This window comes from Petaurus breviceps, unplaced genomic scaffold (genome assembly GCF_028583685.1).
Source record: "Petaurus breviceps papuanus isolate PSGF00001 unplaced genomic scaffold, PetGlider_PUasm1.0 174, whole genome shotgun sequence".
Lineage (NCBI taxonomy): Eukaryota > Metazoa > Chordata > Mammalia > Diprotodontia > Petauridae > Petaurus > Petaurus breviceps.
The window spans coordinates 20,736,978-20,758,857 of NW_027185761.1; the positions used below are offsets into that span (position 1 = coordinate 20,736,978).

Consider the following 21,880-nt stretch of genomic DNA (forward strand, 5'->3'; position numbering starts at 1 on the left):
CTTTCCCTAAGATACTGAATCACTTCGTTATAAAATGATGGCGTTAAACCAGATTAGATGAAGTCGCAGGCCCCTTCTAGCTCTACATCCTATGATCAATGTATGGGGTCAGCAGGAAGAAAGGTAGACTTAGAGTCAGAGGATCTGGGTCCAAATCCCAGCTCCATTTGTTACTACTATGGTACCTTGGTCAAGTTACTTAATGCCCAGGCCTCAGTTACCTCATCTACAAAACTGACCTAGATGACTCTAAGGTCTTTGAAACTTAAAATATACACAGTTAATCCTTCCACATCACAGAGGGGGTGGCACCCCTATGATGTCAAAAAATTCGTGTAAAATTTTTCACCCTCCTTTTGTGCTAGAAAAGTCTGAATTATTATGGCATTAAAAGATAAAATATATTGCTATTATGTAATACTATACATATTTTTATGCATTTCTGAGTTTCCAAACTTTTATTCTGTTATTTTTAAATTTTTATTTATATTATTTATTTATACATAAATATATATTTCTGTATTATATAAAATAGTTATTATTAATAAATATTTATATTTATTTTATTATTTTATTCTGTCTGCTGGTCTTCACACATCATCTGTGGCTTCTGCAAAACTTTCCCACTTAATTTCTTATGCCAATCTGTGATATATCAAAACTGTAATGGAAAAAGTGGCGATGTGAAAGGGATAACTGTGCTCCTGTTATTCTATGAGCCCATGTTTCTTCTCCCATACTCTTTTCTCCAGAATAGGTTCCACTGGCACCTCTGGGGCACCGATTGAACTGGTAATCAAATTCCTCCACTTTCTGATGGAAACAGCAAACTGGCTTTAGGAGAAAAGGTTGTTAGGGGCGGCTAGGTGGCGCAGTGAATAGAGCTCCGGCCCTAGAGTCAGGAGGACCTGAGTTCAAATGTGACCTCAGACACAACACAAAAACTAGCCTGTGACCTTGGGCAATTCACTTAACCCCAATTCCCCTCAAAAAAAAAAAAAAAAGAAGGAAAGGTTGTGAGGTGACAATGCCTCATTAAATTTGCCCAAGTCCCAAGAAACCCAACTCCCTTAAAGAGAATCCTCTGGAACCTCCCTCTTTTCAGCAGCATTGAAGAATAAAGGGCTGGACCTGGGTTCGAATCCTGCCTAAGACACCTAAGTTGTATAAATTTAGACAATCATGTCACTTCTCTCTATCTGTTTCCTCATCTACAAAATGAGGGCGTTGGACCTGATGGACTCTAGGGAGCTCTGGATCTCTGTGCCTATGATCTATGGGGATGGGCTGTGGGCTGGTATCTTTCTGAACTCATTATAGAGACTTCTTTTTTTTTTTTTAAAGCAATCAGGGTTAAGTAATTTGCTCAAGGTTACACGGCCAGTTATCTCTGGGTGTGGTGCTGAGTGTCTGAGCCCGGGATTAGATCTCCAGGTCATCCCAACACTGGAGCCGGTGCTCTTACTTGCTGAGCCACCTGGCCACCCCCTTTTATAGAGAATTCTAAGGAGGCAGCAAGCCTCAATTCTCCCATACCTCCAGCTCCCTCCCAGAAGCTTAGAATCTCCTTTCCCTTAGCAAACTGCAAATCAATGGCAGGAAAATTATTGATCTATTTTTTTTTTATCTTTTTCTAGATGAGTGATGTCCTTCTTTATACATTCCCCCAGAAGGATGGCAAATACCGGCTGAAGAACACACTGGCTGTGTCCAGCATGAGGGTAAATTCAATTCAATTCAAGAGTATTCATTAAGACCTGTCTCCTGCTTGGCCAGGCACTGGGAAGAAACAAGAGGAGGCCTGCCATTTGTTTCCAGGCTAAATGTGAAGATAAGATTTGGCCCCTACAATAAGGCACAAGATAAGAGAGCCTAGGATCTTGTGTTGGATTGATTCAAGACCCTTCACAATCTGGTTACAGTCTGCCTATCCAGGCTTATTGTACAATCCAGGCAAATTGACAACTATAGTTCCCTAAACTTCACATTCTATTTCCTGCCTCCACACTTTTGCTTAGCTATGCCCTCATACTTAGAATGCACTCCCTTCTCACCCTTACCTCCTAGAACCCCTAGCTTCTTCCTTCAAGGGCTAACTCATGTGTAACATATTATGGGAACCTTTCCTGGTGTTTCTAGCTGTTAGTGTACCCTCCCTAAAATACACACACACCTATTTTTCATTTTACCTTTGTTTCTCTTACATACCTTACGTACAGCAGGTGCTTAATAAGTGATTGCTAAATTGCTGGAGTGTGGGGATAACCTCAGTTAACTAGCTGTGTGACTCTGGTCAAGTTATCACTTTATCTGCCTCAGTTTCCTCATCTGAAAGATGGGGATGATAAAAGCACCTACTTCCCAGGGTTGTTGTAAGAACCAAATGAGATATTTGTAAGATGCTGTATAAATGCTAGCTATCATCATCATCATTATTACTTAAGGGCAGAAAATAGAGAGATTAGTGTGGCTAGGGTCATCAGGGAAGGTTCCCTGGATGACATGATCTGGGTCTTGAAAAATGAGAAATACTTGCATAAGTGGAAGAGAGGCTAGTGGGCATTCTGAGTGCTGGTATTGGTGTGAACAAGCCAATGGAAGTAAGAATAAGCAGGAAGTGATGGAGAAAAGTGGAGGGAGATAGGTCTGGCTGGAACAGTATGAAATACATCTGGAAAGGTAGATTGTGGAGAGCCTTAAATGCCAGAATGAGGACTGGACTTTATCTTGCATGCATTTAAGTTCTTGAGCAGGGGAATGACACAATGAAAAAAAACATTGTTCTAGGGAGAGTAATCCAGAAGGGGAATGTAAGAAGGATTGAAGGGGGATGGTCTGCTGGCAAGGAGATCTATTAGGAGACTTTTGTCTCCTCCACCTGGTGGAGGTGCTATGATGGGAACCTGGGAATTAAAATATATTCAAGGAAAGATAACCCAGTTTTGGTGGCAGATAGAATAGCTGGAGTGAGTAAAGAGGGTAGTGTTGGTTCAGCTAACAACTATTAAGTGCATATTATGTCCAAGGCATTGCACTAAGAACCTGAGATAGGAAGGAAGGAAGGAAGGAAGGAAAGAAGGAAGGAAGGAAGGAAGGAAGGAAGGAAGGAAGGAAGGAAGGAAGGAAGGAAGGAAGGAAGGAAGGAAGGAAAGAAAGAAAGAAAGAAAGAAAGAAAGAAAGAAAGAAAGAAAGAAAGAAAGAAAGAAAAAGAAAGAAAGAGAAAAAGAAAGAAAGAAAGAAAATTCCTGCCCTCATGGAGCTTATATTATCTTGGAAGGATAGGGTCAGAATGTACACAAAGAAACAAATACGAAGTATACTCAAAGTAATACTAAGTAATTTAAAGAAGGAGAAAATGATAATAATGGGATGATCAGGAAAGGCTTTATTTAGGAGGCAGCAGCTGAGTCGTGCACTGAGTGGAGATTGTGGGTCTAAGTATGTGTGTGTCTGGGTATGGGTCACAGGCACAGCAGGTCATTCTTTTGGGGAAATTTCTAAACTTGTTCTGGAGTAGGTGGAGTGGGCTTAGGCAATTTCCTTAGGTGGGAATGTGCCTCCCTCTAGAGAATTTTCTGGGAGCTAAGGGTTAGTTCCAGTGTTGGACACTCCTTGGAAAAGTGGACTCAGTGAAGCTTGGACCAGAAAGCCCCATAGTGGGTGGAGCCAGATAAATTTTGCCAAAGCCTTGGGGGAAGGGGGAGCAGCCAAATGACACAGGGCACCACAAATATCTTTTGGAAAGGAGAGGGAGAGAAGGTTGTCATCATCAACATCATTTTCCTTTTTCCCTACCAAATGGCCAACCTAAACACAGAACTTGTAAAATAAGGAGGCTACACTAGATGAACTTGGAAGTTTCTTCCAGGGACCCTGGAGATCATCAAGGCCAATTCTTGTCCTTTACAGTTGGGAAAATATACCCAAAAGTGGTTAGGTGACTTATCCAATGTCATACAGCTTAGTAATGGCAGAATCAGAACCAGGGCCCTAAAACTAACTGTGTGACTGAGTTAAAAGTCTTAAACCTCCCGGGGGTCCCTGGGGATGAACATTCAGATAAGACAGTGAGGACAGTGGGTTATACTCAAGGTGTTATCCCCCACCTCCAGCCTTTACACAAGAGCTTTTGGTTTTCCAGGTCAGCCGCCCTGTGATGGAAAAAGTACCATATGCGCTGAAGATAGAATCAGCTGAGGCCTGCTTGATGCTGTCTGCAAGGTATGGAACAATGACAAGCTCTAGGAAATGTAAACATTTCCCAAAATTTTGAAGCCATGGGAAAAAAAAAAACCATTCTTTAATAAGAAGCTTAAAAAAACTAATAGTTCTAACGCAATTCTAAAATCTTCCAACTCTGTTAAGATTTCCTCTGCCAAGGTCTCACTGTTAGGCCTTTGAAAGCCCCTAGCTACTGAGTAGATGAGGTTTTAGCTAGGAGCCCTCAGTTAAGATCAGAGAAAGTGTTCACAACCCTTGAAACAGGGAGAGACCTCCATCTAGTGGACAAGGAAAGACCTCCATCCCTTCACAGTGCTTCTCCAAGCCTAGCACCATCTTAAACAGGGGCACCTTCTCAGGAAATCTAATGCAGGTAGAAATGGCGTCCAAACTGTAATGATCGCTTCCAAAACTTTTAGTGATGTGAGCAGAAGACAAGCTTTAGGGAATCCAAATATGAAAATTGCAAAGTAAGAAGGTTTGTTTATGGAGTCCTCTTACCTCCCCTATCAACAGTCCTGTCTTCTTATCCTTCCTCCTCCTTCTCCTCTCCCTCCTCCCTGATAGCCGTCGATCAACAAGCACTAATCAAGTGATTACTATATACCAGGCACCCAATAATCACTGAGCATATAAAGAAAGACTAAAGATAGTCCCTGATCTCAAGGCTTCACAGCACAATTGGGGCAGACCAACAACTATGTAAAAACAAAAATATATGGGGCAGCTAGGTGGCTCAGTGAATAGAGCACTGGCCCTGAGGTCAGGAGGACCTGACTTCAAATCCAACCTCGGACACTTGACACACTTACTAGCCATGTGACTTTGGGCAAGTCACTTAACCCCAATTGCCCTCCAAAAAGGAAATATATATATGCAGGATAAATTGGAGAAAAACAACAGAGCCTTAAGGGGAAAATCAGAAAAGCCTTCTTGTAGAAGGCAGTATTTTAGTTGGGTTTTAAAGAAAGCCAGGGGAGGACAGGAAGTGGAGATAAGGAGGAAGAGAATCCCAGGCATGGGCAGCAGCCAATATGAAAATGCAAGGACCAGCAAGATGGAATGTCTTCTTTGAGGAACAATATGGAGGGGAGTGTCACTGGATCACAGAGCAAGGTATAAGAAGACTGGAAAGGTAGGAGAATGCCAGGTTATAGAGGGCTTTTAAACACAAGACATGGAATTTCATATTTAATCCTGAAGATAACACCCACTGGAGTTTATAGAATGAGACTGACATGGTTAGACTTGTGCTTTAGAAAGATGAATTTAATAACTAGTGAAGGGTGGATTGGCATGGAGAAAGACTTGAGACAGAGAGACAAATCAGAAGGATACTGAAATAGTCTAGATCTGAAGTGATGAAGGTCTGCGATAATGTCAGAGGAGGAAAGGGGGCACATGTTAGAGGTGTTTCTAAGGTAGAGTCATCAAGACTTGGCAACAGCTTGAATGGGGGGAGGGCTGTGAGAGAGAGTAGCTGAGGTTGACATCTAGGTTTCAAACCTGAGTGAATGGGAAGATGGCAGTATTCTGAACAGTATTTGCAAAGTGGAGAGACCCTAGAGGGAAAGATTAATGATTTCAATTTTGGCCATGTTGAGTTTAACATATGTATGGGCCATCTTGGAGATAGCTAATAGGCAGTTAGAAATGCGATTATGGAGGTTAGGGCTGGGTAAGTAGATCTGAGAATCATGAGCATAGAGATGATAATTGAATCCATGGGAGCTGGTGTTCTCATGAGGCTCATCCCTATTAAGATGTTACCTCAAAATGGCTTGTGGTATTTTCCTTTGCAAAGTCAAAAGCAGTAATTTCTTTGAATATCCTGGAAGACTCATCCAGGACCCAAAGAATCACGATAGAAAATTACTCCCCTGGGCTTCAGTATTCTCACCTGTAAAATGATGTTGCTGAACTAAATTATCTCTAAAGCCTCATCCAGCTATAAATACAGTGATACCCCATGAATGAAGTTTTAATGGTGAAATTTCAGGTACCATGACAGTCATGAGAATTGTTTTGGGAGATGGGGGCTACCCAGTACCCCTCAAACCTCACAATGAAAGTAGCCAAGTGCTCTACCTTTGTTTTATAAAGAAAAGTCACTTCCTTAAAAGTGACTCACTCGGGATCACAGGGCAAGAGGAAGTCAGCCTCTGCTAGGACCCCTGGCTGAGCCTCAGGAACACAGCTGTTGCCGCCGGAACTAACAGCTCCTCCTTTCCCCCTCTGTTTGTGTCCACAGCTCGTGCTCAGAGAGGGATGAATGGTACAGCTGCCTCAGCAGAGCTCTGCCGGAGGACTACAAAATGCACACGCTAGCTGCCTTCCATAACAGTGTCGAGGTGAGCAGGGAGCCTAACCGGGTGGCAGAGGAGAGCAGCCTCAGGCCACCAGATTAGGATGACATGGCATCTTGTTGGCAAGATAAGCCCTAGAAGGGATAATGAGGCATCATGGGAGACTACCAGGCCCTGCCATTGAATCCTGACTCTACCATTATCTAACCACGTGACTGTGATCGAGTCACTGCCCCACTACAGACCCCAGTTTCTTCCTGTGTAAAATGAATGGGGTAGATTAGAATGTTTCTAAGGTATGTTATAGTTTCTAAGACTCCGATTCTATAAGATGTACATCCCAGGATACATCACAGCGGTCTCCTGCCACACAAACAAGGATAATTTTTAGAGTTCACATTTATATAGTGACAATGTTTACAAAGTCCTCACTGCTGCCTTGGTATCCCCAGTGCCCAGCACAGCACATGGGATGTAACTGGTGTTTGAATAAACAAATTATTGTTGAGTTGAATGTTGTTGTCTGATGGCCAGCCCTTGTCCCACCCTAGTTGGTGATGCTGATGCTATGACCATCTCTAGTCTTTATTATTGTCCATTACTAAGGTCTAGGCTAGTGGGAAGAAATAGCCCTTTCCTTTCCCTTTCACCCAATGGCAACCAAGGCACCCAGTCAATTCCAAGGTAGTTAGTCCTCCCCAACAATATAAAATGTCCCACCTCCACCCTGCTATGGGACCTTGGGGAGACCACAATTATTTTTCTTAATCTTAGGTTAGGGTTAGAGGATCTCAGAGCAAGAGAGACTTAGAGGTCATCTGATTTATCTACTACATTGCACAGATGAGACAGACCCAGAGAAGGAAGTGCTTTGTCCAAGATCACCTAGCCAGCTGCAATCAGGACCAGACCGGGTCTTCTAACTGCTCCATGTTCATTCCCCTATTCCAGCTAGGGTTAGTTAGCAAAGAAGGTTCAGGCTTTAGGGCCCAGGGTTTAGGCTGCTTTGACTACCCTCCAGCAGGAAATGCTTAGCCCATGCTAGGGACCACAGGGCTATGGGAATCACAGGAAAGATCCCAAAAGCCTGATTTCTAGTGGGGAAAGATTTTCAGATGGGTTGGGAAGTCCTAGTTACCATCTCAGAAGCAAGGAAAAGGCTAAGGCTTCTTGAGATCCACATGGTTGATGGGAAGAAGGAAAGGGAATGAGGAAAATGTAGAACCCTGGCATTTTTTTTTTTACTCTCTTTCCCCTGTTGCAGATCCGAGAAAGGCTAGGCATCTGCCTGGGTGAGAGGCCTCCGACCTTGGTGCCTGTATCCCATGTAATGATGTGTATGAATTGTGGCTGTGACTTCTCCCTCACCCTGAGACGCCATCACTGCCATGCTTGTGGAAAGGTAGGTTGGTTGAATTCTAGGCTTGGTCCTGCCATCAGAATGGGAAGACAAGGGTCTGTGACTTGTCTGAGAAGGAGGGAACTAACTAGACAGTATATGTAGGAGCTATTTAGCCTGGGTCAGGGAAACCCTGAAGGAAACCCACTCAGCCCTTGAGGTCAGAAAACTTCTCTGTGGCTGGAGGGGAAGGTTTCCTTAAGGAGGACTGAGGAATAATAGTTTTGGAGGGGGAAGGTCTGGATCGGCAGAGAGGGAGTGGGGTACTGTTCCTTTTCCAAAGTGTAACCATGACTCAACAAGATGAGGCTTCCATGGTGTGAGTTTGAGTATAGAAATTGAAAGAAAAAGATTTGGAGTCAAGGGACCTGTTTTCTTTCTTTGGTCTGGAACCTTTATTGCTTATGGATAGATAAGGATAGATAGATAGATAGATAGATAGATAGATAGATAGATAGATAGATAGATAGATAGATAGATAGATAGATAGATGGATGGATGGATGGATGGATGGATGGATGGATGGATGGATGGATGGATGGATGGATGGATGGATGGATAGATAGATGATAGATGGATGGATAGATATATACGTGTGTATGTATAGATAGTATATGTGTATATAAAGTGTGTATAGATAGTGTGTATGTATATGTATATATGTGTATGTGTAAAGATAAATGTATATAGATAGTGTATATATGTGTGTATGTACATATATGCACATATGTGTGTTTCGTATATATGTATGTATATATTTGCACCAGTTTCCTCATGTACAAAATGAGGGACCTGTGCTATCTAGATAAAAAAGGTCCTAGATCCCTTTGGGTATCTGGTGAAGCCTGTGGATCCCTTCTTAGAGTGATGTTTTAAAATGCATAAAATAAAATACAGAGGTCTACAAAGGAAATCAGATGTATTGAAATGCAGTTATTGAAATACTTTAAAAAACAAGTTGATGGATTCCAGGTTAATAACCCCTGATCTAAATGACCTGTGAGGCCCCTCCTGGCTTTGAGGTCCTGTGATGCTAAGAGTCTCCTGTCTTCTGTCACTGCAGATCGTTTGTCGAAATTGTTCAAGAAATAAATATCCTCTCAAGTACCTCAAGGACCGACTGGCCAAAGTCTGTGATGGCTGCTATGCAGAGCTGAAGAAAAGAGGGGGGGATATCCCAGTGCTGCTGAAAGGTAATAGAGGTGGTAAACATGAAACCTAGTCAGAAGCCAAAGGAACATTGCAAAGAAACGTCTGGTAGCTGTTAGCATTGAAACAAGCCACCTAGAGGCTCTGTTCATTTCTATCATCCAGACTATATTTCTCAGTTAATTTGTTTTTCCTTTCCTTTTCCTCCTCTTTTTTTGTTACAGAGAGGCCAGTGAGCATGAGCTTCCCCATGTCATCATCCAGGTTTTCCAGTGGTGCTTTCTCTTCTGTCTTCCACAGCATTAATCCCTCAGCCTTCAAGAAACAAAAGAAAATCCCTTCTGCTCTTACAGAGGTAGGACCAAGGCTGTCTAGCACAAGGCAATGAGAATCATTGCCAGGGAGGTCAATAGGAGTACAATGAGCAAAAAAAAAAAAATGCTGCTGGCATCTTTATCATTTGTTCTCAAGCCAACTTTCATGGGACAGCATTGAAGGAAATATCAGACAGACAGAAAATAATCTAGATGTCTATCATGCTTGTTCAGCCCTGACTCCTTAGACCTTTCTTCAACTCATCCTAAGCCTCCCTAGCAATATATTTCTTTGACTGAAACTGAAAAGCCTTGATTCTGAAAGGAAGAACTTCCAGGCTGAAGAGGCCATGGAAAGGGGTTGTGGAACTTCCCTTTCTGCAATGCAAATTTGGCTTTTGAGGCTGCCTTAAAGCTTACCTGGAGGAAGGGAAATGGATGAGACAAGGAAATGGCAGCCTTTGCAAACAGGGATAATTTCCAGTCCAGTGACAGTTCAGTTTCTCTCTCCTCCCTCTTCTGCTACTTCTTTCTCATTCACCTGTAGCGTACACCATCCAGTGGTATCAGAGGACATATACCGCGTTTCCCCGATAATAAGACCTATCCCGAAAATAAGCCCTATTGAGATTGCTACTGTAGTGAAGGTGATCCCCTGCGCTACACGCTACATTACAGTACCCTCTGTATGCACCGTCCCCCCCCCACCGTGAAACGCACGCCACGCTCCAAGCTGCATCCAATCAGAGCTGCAGCATTGAGCGCATCATCCTGTTCTTCCCCAGTGATTTGCTTGCTGGCGCCATTGAGAGCAGTGCCACGGAGGAAAACTGAGGCAGGACAACATAAGCCCTCCCCTGAAAATAAGCCCTCTGGTGTTTTTCTTTCCAAAAAAAATAATAAGACAGTGTCTTATTATCGGGGAAACACGGTAACTGAACTTCACTGGCAGTTTTTAATGCAAAAGGAATTGGTAACCCTGAGATTAGTGCATTTGGGGGGAATCCCTTTTAGTTCCACAACTCTCTAACCCAAAGAATCATTAGGGTTCCTCTGAATCTAATCCAGGTCATAAACTTAGCTCGGTGTCCCACATCAGAACATTGCTTATTCATCAAAGGCCATCACCTATCATCCAATTGCCATGTGTTTGACAGGATCAATAAAGGTCCAGTGATAACTGTACATTAGCATCACTGAACCATTCACCCTCCTAATTCTTCCTGGCAGGTCCTTCTATATGAACATCAAGATAGATGTCTTGTGAAGGACCTTGTAGAAATGTTGCCTAAAATAGTAAAGGAAAGATGAATATTTAACTTTCCCAGGCCATTGGCATGGGCTATTTTGAGTCTCCAAAAGGCCTATTTATTGTGGCTCACTCCACGAAGAAAGTTTCAGAAAAAGCAAAGGAAAATTCAACTTACAACACTAAGATTTTGGTTGGTGCTGGGGAGGGGGGCAAAGTTAGAGGAGAGGAAATTGGCATCACAATTTTTTGAGGTACATAGAAAAGTTTGTTTATTGCTTCTTTCTTTCCCAAAACAGAGAAGCTATCAGTTATGGGGGAAAGCACTGACCTAGTTGGTGTAATGGAAAGAAATCTTGATGTTGGAACTAGTTCTGCCATTAACTTGCTATATAACCATGGACAAAGCACTTCAACTTTCTATGTTTCCAGATCTGACAAATGACCACGTGATTTCTAAACCCCTTTTCTAGCTCTCACATTGTGATTTCTAAGCATCCCATTTAAACTTAACTAGATAAATGCGCCCAGGAAAGTGTCAGCTGAGGGCCACAAAACTTTGTGTTCATATTTAGACAATAGAAATATGGTTTCTTTTTAAAAATATGGAAGATATGAGTTATAGGTAAGTTATATATAGATATATGTGTATATATTTTATATATGTATGTATACATATTACATATATAAGTTATATGTACATTACAGCATTAGTCAAGATTGGAAGAAAATTTCTTTAACAATACCAAAAGGGGGCAGCACATTTATGAAAAAAAGACTAATGTTGACCTGTATGGATTTCCTGAATACAGTTCTCTAATAGTCTGTGTTTTGAGTTGTCCAGCTCTTTATTTTGCAGTCTGGTATTCTTAACCCTTAGGCCTTATTCAAAGTATCTGGTTTCAAGCCATTCTTTTGTTTATTTTTCCTCCCTGAATTTGGGCCACATGTGTTCCATTCTTTGAATTGTTATATTGTAAATGGGAACTATATCCCCAGCCAGTGGGTACCATGACTTGTCTGCTTTAACCCTGACAGGTGGCAGCCTCTGGAGAGGGCTCTGCCATCAGCGGCTATCTGAGCAGGCGTAAGAAGGGCAAGCGGCACTGGAAGACGCTTTGGTTTGTCATCAAAGGCAAAGTCCTGTACACCTATATGGCCAGCGAGGTAAAGAGACCCAGATGGAACAGCTCTTCTCTCCTCTCTGGTGGAGGCCCTCATCTTAAGCTCACTCCTTGAAAAACAGTTTGAGATCAACACGTTTAAAAATGTACAACCCATTGTCCAAGGGGACTTAATGAATCAATCCAAAAGTACTTACTCAGTGCCTGTTATATGACAGGCACTGGGCTGGGCTCTGGGGCTACAAATAGAAAAGGGAGGGTCTTTACCCCAAAGGGTATCCATTCTACTGGATGTGTTGGGGCATATTAAAGTTAGTTTATGATAAAGTCCTTGATTTCACAGAATTTGTGGTTTCTTTGGGGAGATAAGATTTACACATGTAAAACAGAAAACTGTGAGGTGCTATAAGATAAAATCCTCAACTGACCAAAGCCAAGACTTATGGGCAGTAAGGAAGGTGGTTCACGTGTGGGCCAGAGCAGACAGGACATGCTTCCTGGCCCTGGTGTGTATCATTATCCTTATGGATACTCTTGACATGGCAGCTGAATTGGTCCAAATATTGACTAGGAGATTGATGACTGATATTCCCTTCCATCAGGAAAATAGCCCCTATTTCTCAATAAATTCAGTAAGAAGGGAAAGAGACTGAGAGGTTCATTTCTAACTAATTTATTTTATCTATCAATGTGACCTTGAGCAAGTCAAGAGTTTATTGTTGCTAAAATAATGAGATCTTAAAGCCAGGAAGATCTAGGTTCAAGTCCTGCTTTTGAAAAAAATCCAGGCCGTGTGACGCTGGATAAATCAAGGCAAGATTCTGAGTTTATAAATTGCAGAAAAGGTGTTGACCTTCATTAGTATAGGGTATTTTCTCACCTAGGACTTCCCTATTCCAATGAAATCACTGAGCCAAGCCCTACTCTTTTGTTAAAATAGTAGCACCATTTAGGATTAATAACAAAAAATGACCACTACTGTTAACAATCACATTTTAAGTAAAATGGTATTATATTGCTTGTGTCCATTCAAATCTTTCTTACTAGCCCTGCAACCACCATCTTAAGCTGGTGGAAAAAAACTGATAGAAAATCAGTAGCCGGACCTTGGGTCCTTGCCTTGTACAGTCGGTGGCCTGTTTGGGACACCAAAGAACAAAGGATGTTAATGATGTAACGTTCCCACAGCTCAGTTTCTTTAGGACAGGGATCCATTGAACAGTGTAGACCAATGATACCATTTCAAGTCTGTACTCACACAATTATGAAATAACATATCAACTTTATGCATGTTAAATTCGACACCAGCTTTAAAAAGCATTTTATTAGAGAACAGTTGTGAGAAGTAGCATCCCAAAGGGTTTTCAAGGCCAGGGTAAAGGCTGTGTTAATTAGCATATCATCCCTATTTTTTGTCGTAGGCCTAGGTTCTAGCAATATGGCTTTTGCTAATGTTGGCAATCACCTTACTTGGTTCAAATCAACTAAATGAGCCAAACACTGAGATATTGTCATTTGGAGGTATACAAGCTTAAGCATATATAGGAAATAAGAGTACTGGTATCATCCTTCTTCATTCTCCAACCCCCACCATATTTGTTGATTTGACAATAGCAGAAATGACTAGGGCAAATAACCCATGCTTTCCCCACTCTGCCCTCTAGAGAAGAGAGTTATCCTAAATCAGCTTTATGAAAGGCATTGGCCCAGTCCTGGATTGGCCTGAACAAGTTGGATGGATGAATGGAGGATTTTAGCCTCCAGGGCTACCATCTGGTGCTTCTCAAAACCAATAGATCCGCTTTGAAAAAACGCACTTGCTAATTGCATTCTGACAGACTACTGAATGTTGGGTAGTTAGACTCCTTTGCACAGAGTACAGCTCTCAGGAGACTTCTTGACTGCTCTTCTCACATTGGTCAGAGCAAGGATTATGCTTAACTGTAGGAGCTCTCCATCCTGAAGCCATGTTGTCTACAATTCTTGCATTTCTCATTTAAAATAATGTTTAGGGGCGGCCAGGTAGCACAGCGAGTAAGAGCACCGGCTCCAGTGTCGGGATGACCTGGAGATCAAATCCCGAGCTCAGACACTTAGCACCCACCCAGAAACACCTGGCCGTGTAACCTTGAGCAAGTTACTTAACCCCAATTGCTTAGGGGAGGCCAGGTGGCTCAGCGAGTAAGAGCACCGGCTCCAGTGTCAGGATGACCTGGATTGAATCCTGGGCTCAGATACTCAGCACCACACCCAGAAATAACTGGCCATGTAACCTTGAGCAAGTTACTTAATCCCGATTGCTTTTAAAAAAATAAATAAATAAAATAAAATAATGTTTAAAATTTTTTTAAAAGCACTCCACTCCAAAAAGTCTCAGGCCTCAGTGAAACTACATGACTTAAGGAAATGTGTTTGTGGACTTGCCACATATAGGGTCACACACTGGGAAAAGATGGGTTTATGTACTTAATAAAATTAGTCACTTTTGTGTTTGGACTTCTTTTTTTTTTCCTCCAGAAAAGAATAATTAGTAACAGACCCTCCACAGACAAGGAAAAAACATAATTTTTTATATAAGCTCTGCACCCACCCAACTAGGGAAGATCTAAAGCTTCACAAATGATTAACCTTGATAGCATCTAAAAACTGAGATGAGGGCATCATGGACATTTTGAGGGTATTGGAAGGGGGACAGGGAATAGATACAAAGTCACTGGGGAAGGTATTCAAAGAAGGCAATCGCTGCATTGAGGGAGCTGCCCAATCTCGTGTAGGCTTTCCAGGTTCCCAGTTATTCAGAAATGGGAATATTGGATATTTGGGACTTTGATCATCTTTCTTATATAGACAGGGAACTGTTCAATGCTGTATCACCTTGAGAGGATTGAGGATACCTACCAGGTTTGTTTAATCATCAGCCTGTTGCCCATTCGATTTTATTAAGGAGGGATTATTAAGTCCCAATGTTTGGGGATGATTTGATTTGGTCAGGTGCTTGAGGTGCAAGAGGCTCTGAGGGACCCAACAATAAAATAATAAAATAAAAAATAATTAAAGTTAAATAAATAAATAAATAAAAGGGAGCCAATAGATCTGCGATGGGCAGTGGAAATTGTCCAGAGAGAGCTAAAATAGAGCAGAGACCCTGTCTAATCTCCACAGTGGGGAATTAAGCCTATGCATTAGAACAGAGTAATGCCCCCCTCCCACTCATACCCCTCTATCAGAAAGGACAACCAAGGCATCAGCTGCAAGGCCTGATGTTGCCACATGGCACCATAGGCCACGTGGTTAAGAGTCAGTGCTTCTATCTCTCTCCAAGGTGCTATTGAGGTGAACACAGTTAAGCTTCCTCTTTAAATCTCTGAAGTTAAAGTCTATCTTTTATAGGTCTAGTACAAGGTGGGTTGGGGTGGCAACAATAATCCGAGAAAATTAAGTAATGACTCACCCTCATACTGAGACTTACTCATTCTTGTTTGTTTTTTTGTTGTTGGTTTTTTTTGGAAGGGGGAAGGGAGGGCAATTGGGGTTAAGTGATTTGCCCAAGGTCACACAGCTAGTAAGTGTTAAGTGTCTGAGGCTAGATTTGAACTCAGGTCCTCCTGACTCCAGGGCAGGTGCTCTATTCACTGCACCACTCACTCATTCTTAATGAGGCAGATGCCCAGGTCCAGGATATTATACCTATCCAAGTTGAGATAGTGTTAATGGGTACATCCACACTCTCCACAGGGAGATGTAACCCCAAACAAAGGCTTACCTCCTTATAATTTCATCAAGTTGACCAGGCTCCCCTGATCAATCCTCTACAAATACAACTATAGAAGGAAAAATAATCTGTCCTTGGAAACTAGAAAAATCAAGGCTGTAAGAGAAGCCTGAATGATATCAGCTAAGAAGATATGGGCACATGGATAAGCCCCCAAATTAAAGTGAATACATGTATAGCTTTATTTATTCCAGAAACACAAATTTATTCTGCTGACCAGAATGACTTTCAGTCTCCATTTTAAAAAAGGGGGGGAGGGTTGGTAAGGAGGTTATAAGTTAAATATTTTTTCATCCTTGAGCTCATTATGTGAAAAGTGAAGGCCCAGTAATGCCCCCTCATTGTATGCCTGCAATTGTTTTCACTTGGTTTTTGAGTTAAAACAAACAAACCAGATATACACTCACTTTTCAATAGCAGCAAAAACTGAAGGCAAGATGGTCATTCTTAAAACTTCCCACAGCAGGGGCAGCCAGGTAACACAGTGAATAGAGCACCAACCCTGGAATCAAGACCTGAGTTCAAATCTGGCCTCAGACATTTGACACACTTACTAGCTGTGTGACCTTGGGCAAGTCACTTAACCCCAATTGCCCCTCCATCCCCCTCCAAAAAAAAACTGCCCACCACCTCATACCTTTCTGTCATAAGAATGATAAGTCTTCTGTAGTCAGGTATGAGGTAATAAGGACATGTACTAGTGAGTACATCATAGATACCAAACTACTGTGAAAGATGGAAACTCATCTCAGTTATGGTAGCCTTATCCTCTGGTCCAGCTGTGTGTACATGTGCATTCTAAGGCTAGCCCCATTTTCTACTTCTATGCTTGTAATATAGAAAGCATATGCCTAGCACAAGTCAAAAAACATTTACTGATTGCTTAACGTGTGAGATCTGGGTTCGAATTCTGGATGTTTACTACTTTTATGGCCTTAGGCAAGTAAGTCATAATCTCCCTGGGCCTCAGTTTCCTCATTTGTAAAATGGACTACATTCCCTTCTACCTTTAAATCTATAATCTGGTGTGTAAAGCTGTGTGATGAACATGCCCTATGAGAGATACAAAAATGAATAAAACACGGTTCCCATTCTATTACATGATAGTAGAAAGACATACTCTGGGTCTTCACCAAAAATAAACTGGTGATAACACATGCATAATACATATTTGAAGAAAGATATCTAACATGATTTTTCCTTTTACCTTAGGATAAAGTAGCTACAGAGAGTATACCTTTGTTGGGTTTCACCATTGCCCCAGATGAAGGAAATCGAGAATTAGGACTCGTTTTTCATCTTTATCACAAGCAGACTCTGTTTTATAGCTTCAAAGCAGAGGATACCAATTCAGCACAGAGGTACTAAGAACTAACTGGCCTATAATCCTATACTTTTCCCCTCCCTCCTGACGCCCCACAAAAGCAAAAGGATCCCTTCACTATTCCTTGAACTCCTGTCTTTGCACCTCCCTAACAACTGACCACGACTTTGTCATCTTGAGAGTTTCCGTCTTTATAATCAATTGACTAGAATGTTAGAGAACAAGGAAAACTAAACATCCTCCGTCTTTTAATATTCCTTTTATGCTTAATACTGTACCTTTCTAGGTAGAAGGAAAGCATTTTTAACTTTGGGTCAGAAAATTTGGGTTCAAGACCCAACTTTAGCAGATAAATATCTATGTAAGCTCAGGCAAATCATTTTACTTCTCTGAGACTCAGCCTCCTCATCTGTGAAATGGGAATAATAATTCCTGCCTACTTTGGCTCTGCACATACAAACCACCCTGTATACATAAAGTGGTTTTTAATAAAAAATGTAAATGTGAAGGATTAAATTGTTATTATCCATCAAATAAAATGTGCTCTTGCTTCTCTGTTTTGCAGATGGGTTGAAGCCATGAAAGATGCGACTGTATTATAGCAGTTATCATTCAAGTGAACTTGGACTAGAGACTCTTAGATTTATATATAGGTCCCCAAAAGGCCCTTCTTGAAGAAGCTCTACATGGTGTATTCGATTCATCTGGACATACACACTGGACTGGAAAAGCGGGTCTTCTCTTTTTTTTTTTTTTTTGCTTCAACCCCCTTTGATACACAATTTCACAAGTGAAAATTTTAATATAAGTAATCTTTAAGGGCCCCCTCCTTTCCATCGTCACATGTTTGGCCTATGTTCCAATTTCCTTCCTTATCCATCAAGAACTTGATTCAATGACATAAGGACATGGAAAACAGCTTGACAGAGAGAATTGTTAAAATACGTCAGATTTGTGAGCAGTACTGGACACTTGTTAGAAAAGGAGGCTTTTAAAGTTTTGCTTATTGTGAAATACGATCGACTCTTAATTTGGTAGATTTGGGTGCCTACGGTGAAGTAAAAAAATGATGCAGAAACAACCAATCTCATTCAAAGCACTTTACTGTTTTACTGAACTTCAATCTATATCGTTTTTTTTTTCCAAGTAATTTACTTAAGTAAATAACAGAGAGAGTCCTGTGGACTAATTTGCCACCAGTAGTATTCCAAATACTAGCATAAAATTGTATCCTGCATATAAGTAATCATTCTCCCTTACAATGAGGGATAAAATGCATGTAGCACCCCACAATATAGTAGGATATCTGTTCTTCAGTGGCAAGGGTTGGAGTATTTTCGCTCTTCCCATTTATAAATGTTACATAAATAATGGAATAATTTATTGAGTGAGAGACTCCTTCCTTCCCACTGAAGCACTTAAAACTGCACTTAAATGTTAGCTAATGCAACCTCCCCTGAAGATCACATCAGAGACCCCAAGAATCAAAGGGATATTTTAATTTATTGTATGCCTTTCAACAATTTAAATCTGATGTCACTCTCATTGTTAGTATTGTATTTAATAGAACCATACTTACTTTAGAAATGGTAATTCTACTTTGTAAGGCCTACTTTGTTTAAAGAGAGAGAGAGAGAAGAGCAAATGCAATAGGTTAATTCGTTTTCTCAGCGAATGGTTCTGGATATTTGGAATGAACCTAAAGTACTTGTTAGAAGGTGCTCAGTGGAAGATGCTTCTGAACTCCTGGGGCTGAAATCATTTTGTGCTGACTGCTGTTGGTCATTAGGCTTTCCCCGTTTTACACATACATGTGTATGTATCAGATTGGGCTGGGGGGGGGAGGGCAGAGGGAGGGATTCATGTTATTCTCATTGCAATAAAAAACAATCTAGCATCATTTACTGATAATCTATCAACAAACCCCAAAAAACATTTATGTATAAACCTTTGTATAAAGTACCACTTCAAAGAGTTAGCCACATTCAGCGTTTTCAGGGGAAATTTTCCTTTCTAATTTGCATTTCTTTCTTTAAATGTTTGCATTAAAAGTTGAATTATTGATTCAAAAGATAACTGATTAGACATGTTTATTATTTTCTTTTGGAAGTCGTTAGTCACTGAATTTGCTTAGAATGTGTCTTCAATGAGGCTTTAAACCAAATCACAATTTAGAAAAGAGACAGTTAACCTTTCTACAAGTTACATTCTATTAAGCTACTGAATGTGACAAAAAAAACCTGTCCCACCTGATACTACATAAGAAGCATTCTATTTTCCTAAACTACTATTTTTGTTCTCTGTCATACACTAGGTCCTACTCCCCGCTAGAGGCAATGTGACATGCTGAATAGAGAGCTAGTCTTGGAGTATAGATGACCCGGGCTCAAGTTCCCATCTCTGACATCCTGGCTGAATAACCCTGGGCAAAGCCTTTCTTTCTTAAGTATGTGTCTGATATAAACTCTAAGACTCCAAATCACCTAGAGGCCAGTCTAGGTAGAGGGCATTTCCTGAAATCACAGATCCAGACCAAAATGAACAAACCAAAGCAAATTATTTCTGGTCTTTTTCATACATAACAGGTGCTTTATTTCTTATTTTCATATAATTGTTTTAAGGAAATAGAATCCAAGTGCTAACACTGAACAAAATTTCATTACCAACTAGGAGGCAAAGTGGATATAGCATTGAACTTTGGAATCAGGAAGACCTAAGTTCAAATCCAACATCAGACACTTAGTTGTGTGACCCTGGGCAAGTCACTTAACCTCTCTGTGGTTCAGTTTCCTCATCTTTAAGATGAGGATAATGATAACACCTACCTCCTAGGGTTGTTGTGAAGATAAAATTAGTTATTTATAAGGTGATCTTCATACCCTAAAGTGACATATAAATGCTAGATATTGTTATTATTATTCACTTGCAGGGGTCAGCTGAGACCCTTGTTCATTTGAGTGCCTGTCTGCCCTTTGAACTTATGTTTATGATGTTTGCTCTTCTATTTGTCTTTGTATATTGATTTAAATCTTCCTATAGCACTTTGTTGCTGCCTGACCTAATTTCTTACACTTACCCCAACACTTTGTCCATTAAACTTAATTAAGACTGTTATTCATTATGTGAATGTGAAACATTAGTGACATCTTGCCTGTCTTGTAGATCTTGTACAGATGCAAACTTAATTGCAATTTTTTTATTACTCATTTTATCTCAGAATCTGTACCTGGAAGGAGCCTCCATAGCCCCGTAGTCCAAGCCATCCACAAAAAGAATCCCCACTAGAACATATCTGACAAGCAGCCACCCAGCCTCGACTTACATACTTCCAAGGATGGGGAGTCCACCGCCTGTCAAGGCAGCCCATTCCACTCTGTTTGTTAGGAAGATTACCCTCCTGACATAAAGCCCAAATTGGTCTGGCAGAAACTTCTATCCATTGTTCCTGGCTCTAAACTCTGGAACCAAACAAGACAAGTCTATTGAATGCCTCCTCCCCTTAATGGTCCTTCAAATTCTTGAGGACAGCTCTCAATACCTTCTGACTCTCCTCCAGAACAAAAGAGCCCACTTCTTTCAACCAGTTCTCCCTTCCCCATCCTGGATGGGCTTCTCTGGGTGCTCTACAGACTGTATAGCATAGTAAAAGGAACATCAGATTAGGAGATAGTGGCCCTCAGCTCTGCTGCCAGCCCCGACCACTGACCAGCCAGGCAACCTTGACCAAATGACATCATCACAACAAAAACAGTAACTTACATTTATCTAGTATTTTATGGCTAAAAACATGCTTTCATGGGGGAAGTGAAGAGAAAGAAAGAAGGGAAGTGAATAAGTATTATTTTTTTTTTAATTTTTTTTTTTTAAGCAATCAGGGTTAAGTAACTTGCTCAAAGTTACACGGCCAGTTATTTCTGGGTGTGGTGCTGAGTGTCTGAGCCCGGGATTCGATCTCCAGGTCGTCCCAACACTGGAGCCGGTGCTCTTACTCGCTGAGCCACCTGGCCACCCGTGAATAAGTATTTATTTAACAGCAACCATAGGCCAGTAACTGTGCTAAATACTTACGATTATGTTCCCATTTGATCATGGGATCCTAGATCTAGAGGGGGAAGGAAATCCAAAGGCCATTTGGTCTGATTTCTTCATTTAGCAGATGAGGAAAATTCTGGGGAAAGTCAAGGGACTTGCTCAAGGCCACACAGATGGTAAGCTTAAGAGGCAGAATTTGAACCCAGATCCTCTGATTCCAGTGTTAGTGTTCCTTCCATTTCAGCAAGCTATCTCCCCTTATACTTAAGTAGCTTCCATTTCCTCTTCTATTAAATGGGGATAATATCAGCCTTACAGATCTTTTGAAAATCAAGTGAGATAACTGATATGGAAACACCCAAAAATCTATCAAGTACTACACACAAAAGTAAGGGATCACGAAATGACTGAATTTCAAAGTGCTTTCATACCCATTTTCTCATCTAAGCTTCAATAGAGAATGTAAAAAAAAAATATATATATATATCCATTTTGTCCTTTAGAACCAAGGAAAAGGTAATATCCATAGATAAACATAACTGGCTAAACAGAAAAATAGCAAGAAAGAAACAATTTAGGCTTAATTCCTTCTAAACCCTTGGATCTCCCTTTTCCCACACAAAGGATCTGTTTTGTTTTTAATTAAGATTCCAGGAACATATTGCAAATAATTTGTAGGCACACATCTGCCAGTCCTTCATAACAGTAGATGGCAAGGATCAGGCTAAAGCAGAGTCACAGGACTCGAGTTCAAATTCCACTATGTATCTGTGTTACCTTGGGTGAATCACTTCATTTTTCCCAGGTCTCTGTTCCTTCTTAGGTTAAACAAAAAGATTAGACTATAGAATATCTCTATGATCCTCAGACATCTTATAGAAAAGGCAGAAGCTCTTGAAGGAAGCTTTGATTGGTGCCAGCTTCTAGAACTTAATAAATATCCAGTGGTTTATTTTTTAACACAACACACCCTTCAACTTAGAAGGACTC

The 21,880-nt window shown here is 41.0% G+C and overlaps 1 protein-coding gene across 2 annotated transcripts in view; it reads left to right on the top strand.

Moving 5' to 3' along the window:
- Positions 1-18,934, top strand: part of FGD5 (FYVE, RhoGEF and PH domain containing 5) — a 187,226-nt gene extending 168,292 nt beyond the window's left edge. For both annotated transcript variants that reach the window (XM_069083865.1, XM_069083866.1), the window contains exons 13-21: positions 1,638-1,721; positions 4,142-4,221; positions 6,473-6,572; positions 7,792-7,929; positions 8,990-9,119; positions 9,300-9,430; positions 11,677-11,805; positions 16,747-16,895; positions 17,424-18,934. In XM_069083865.1, the coding sequence (XP_068939966.1) occupies positions 1,638-1,721; positions 4,142-4,221; positions 6,473-6,572; positions 7,792-7,929; positions 8,990-9,119; positions 9,300-9,430; positions 11,677-11,805; positions 16,747-16,895; positions 17,424-17,460 (978 nt within the window). In that variant the 3' untranslated portion in view covers positions 17,461-18,934. The remainder of the gene's footprint in view (positions 1-1,637; positions 1,722-4,141; positions 4,222-6,472; positions 6,573-7,791; positions 7,930-8,989; positions 9,120-9,299; positions 9,431-11,676; positions 11,806-16,746; positions 16,896-17,423) is intronic.
- Positions 18,935-21,880: the final 2,946 nt, after the last annotated feature.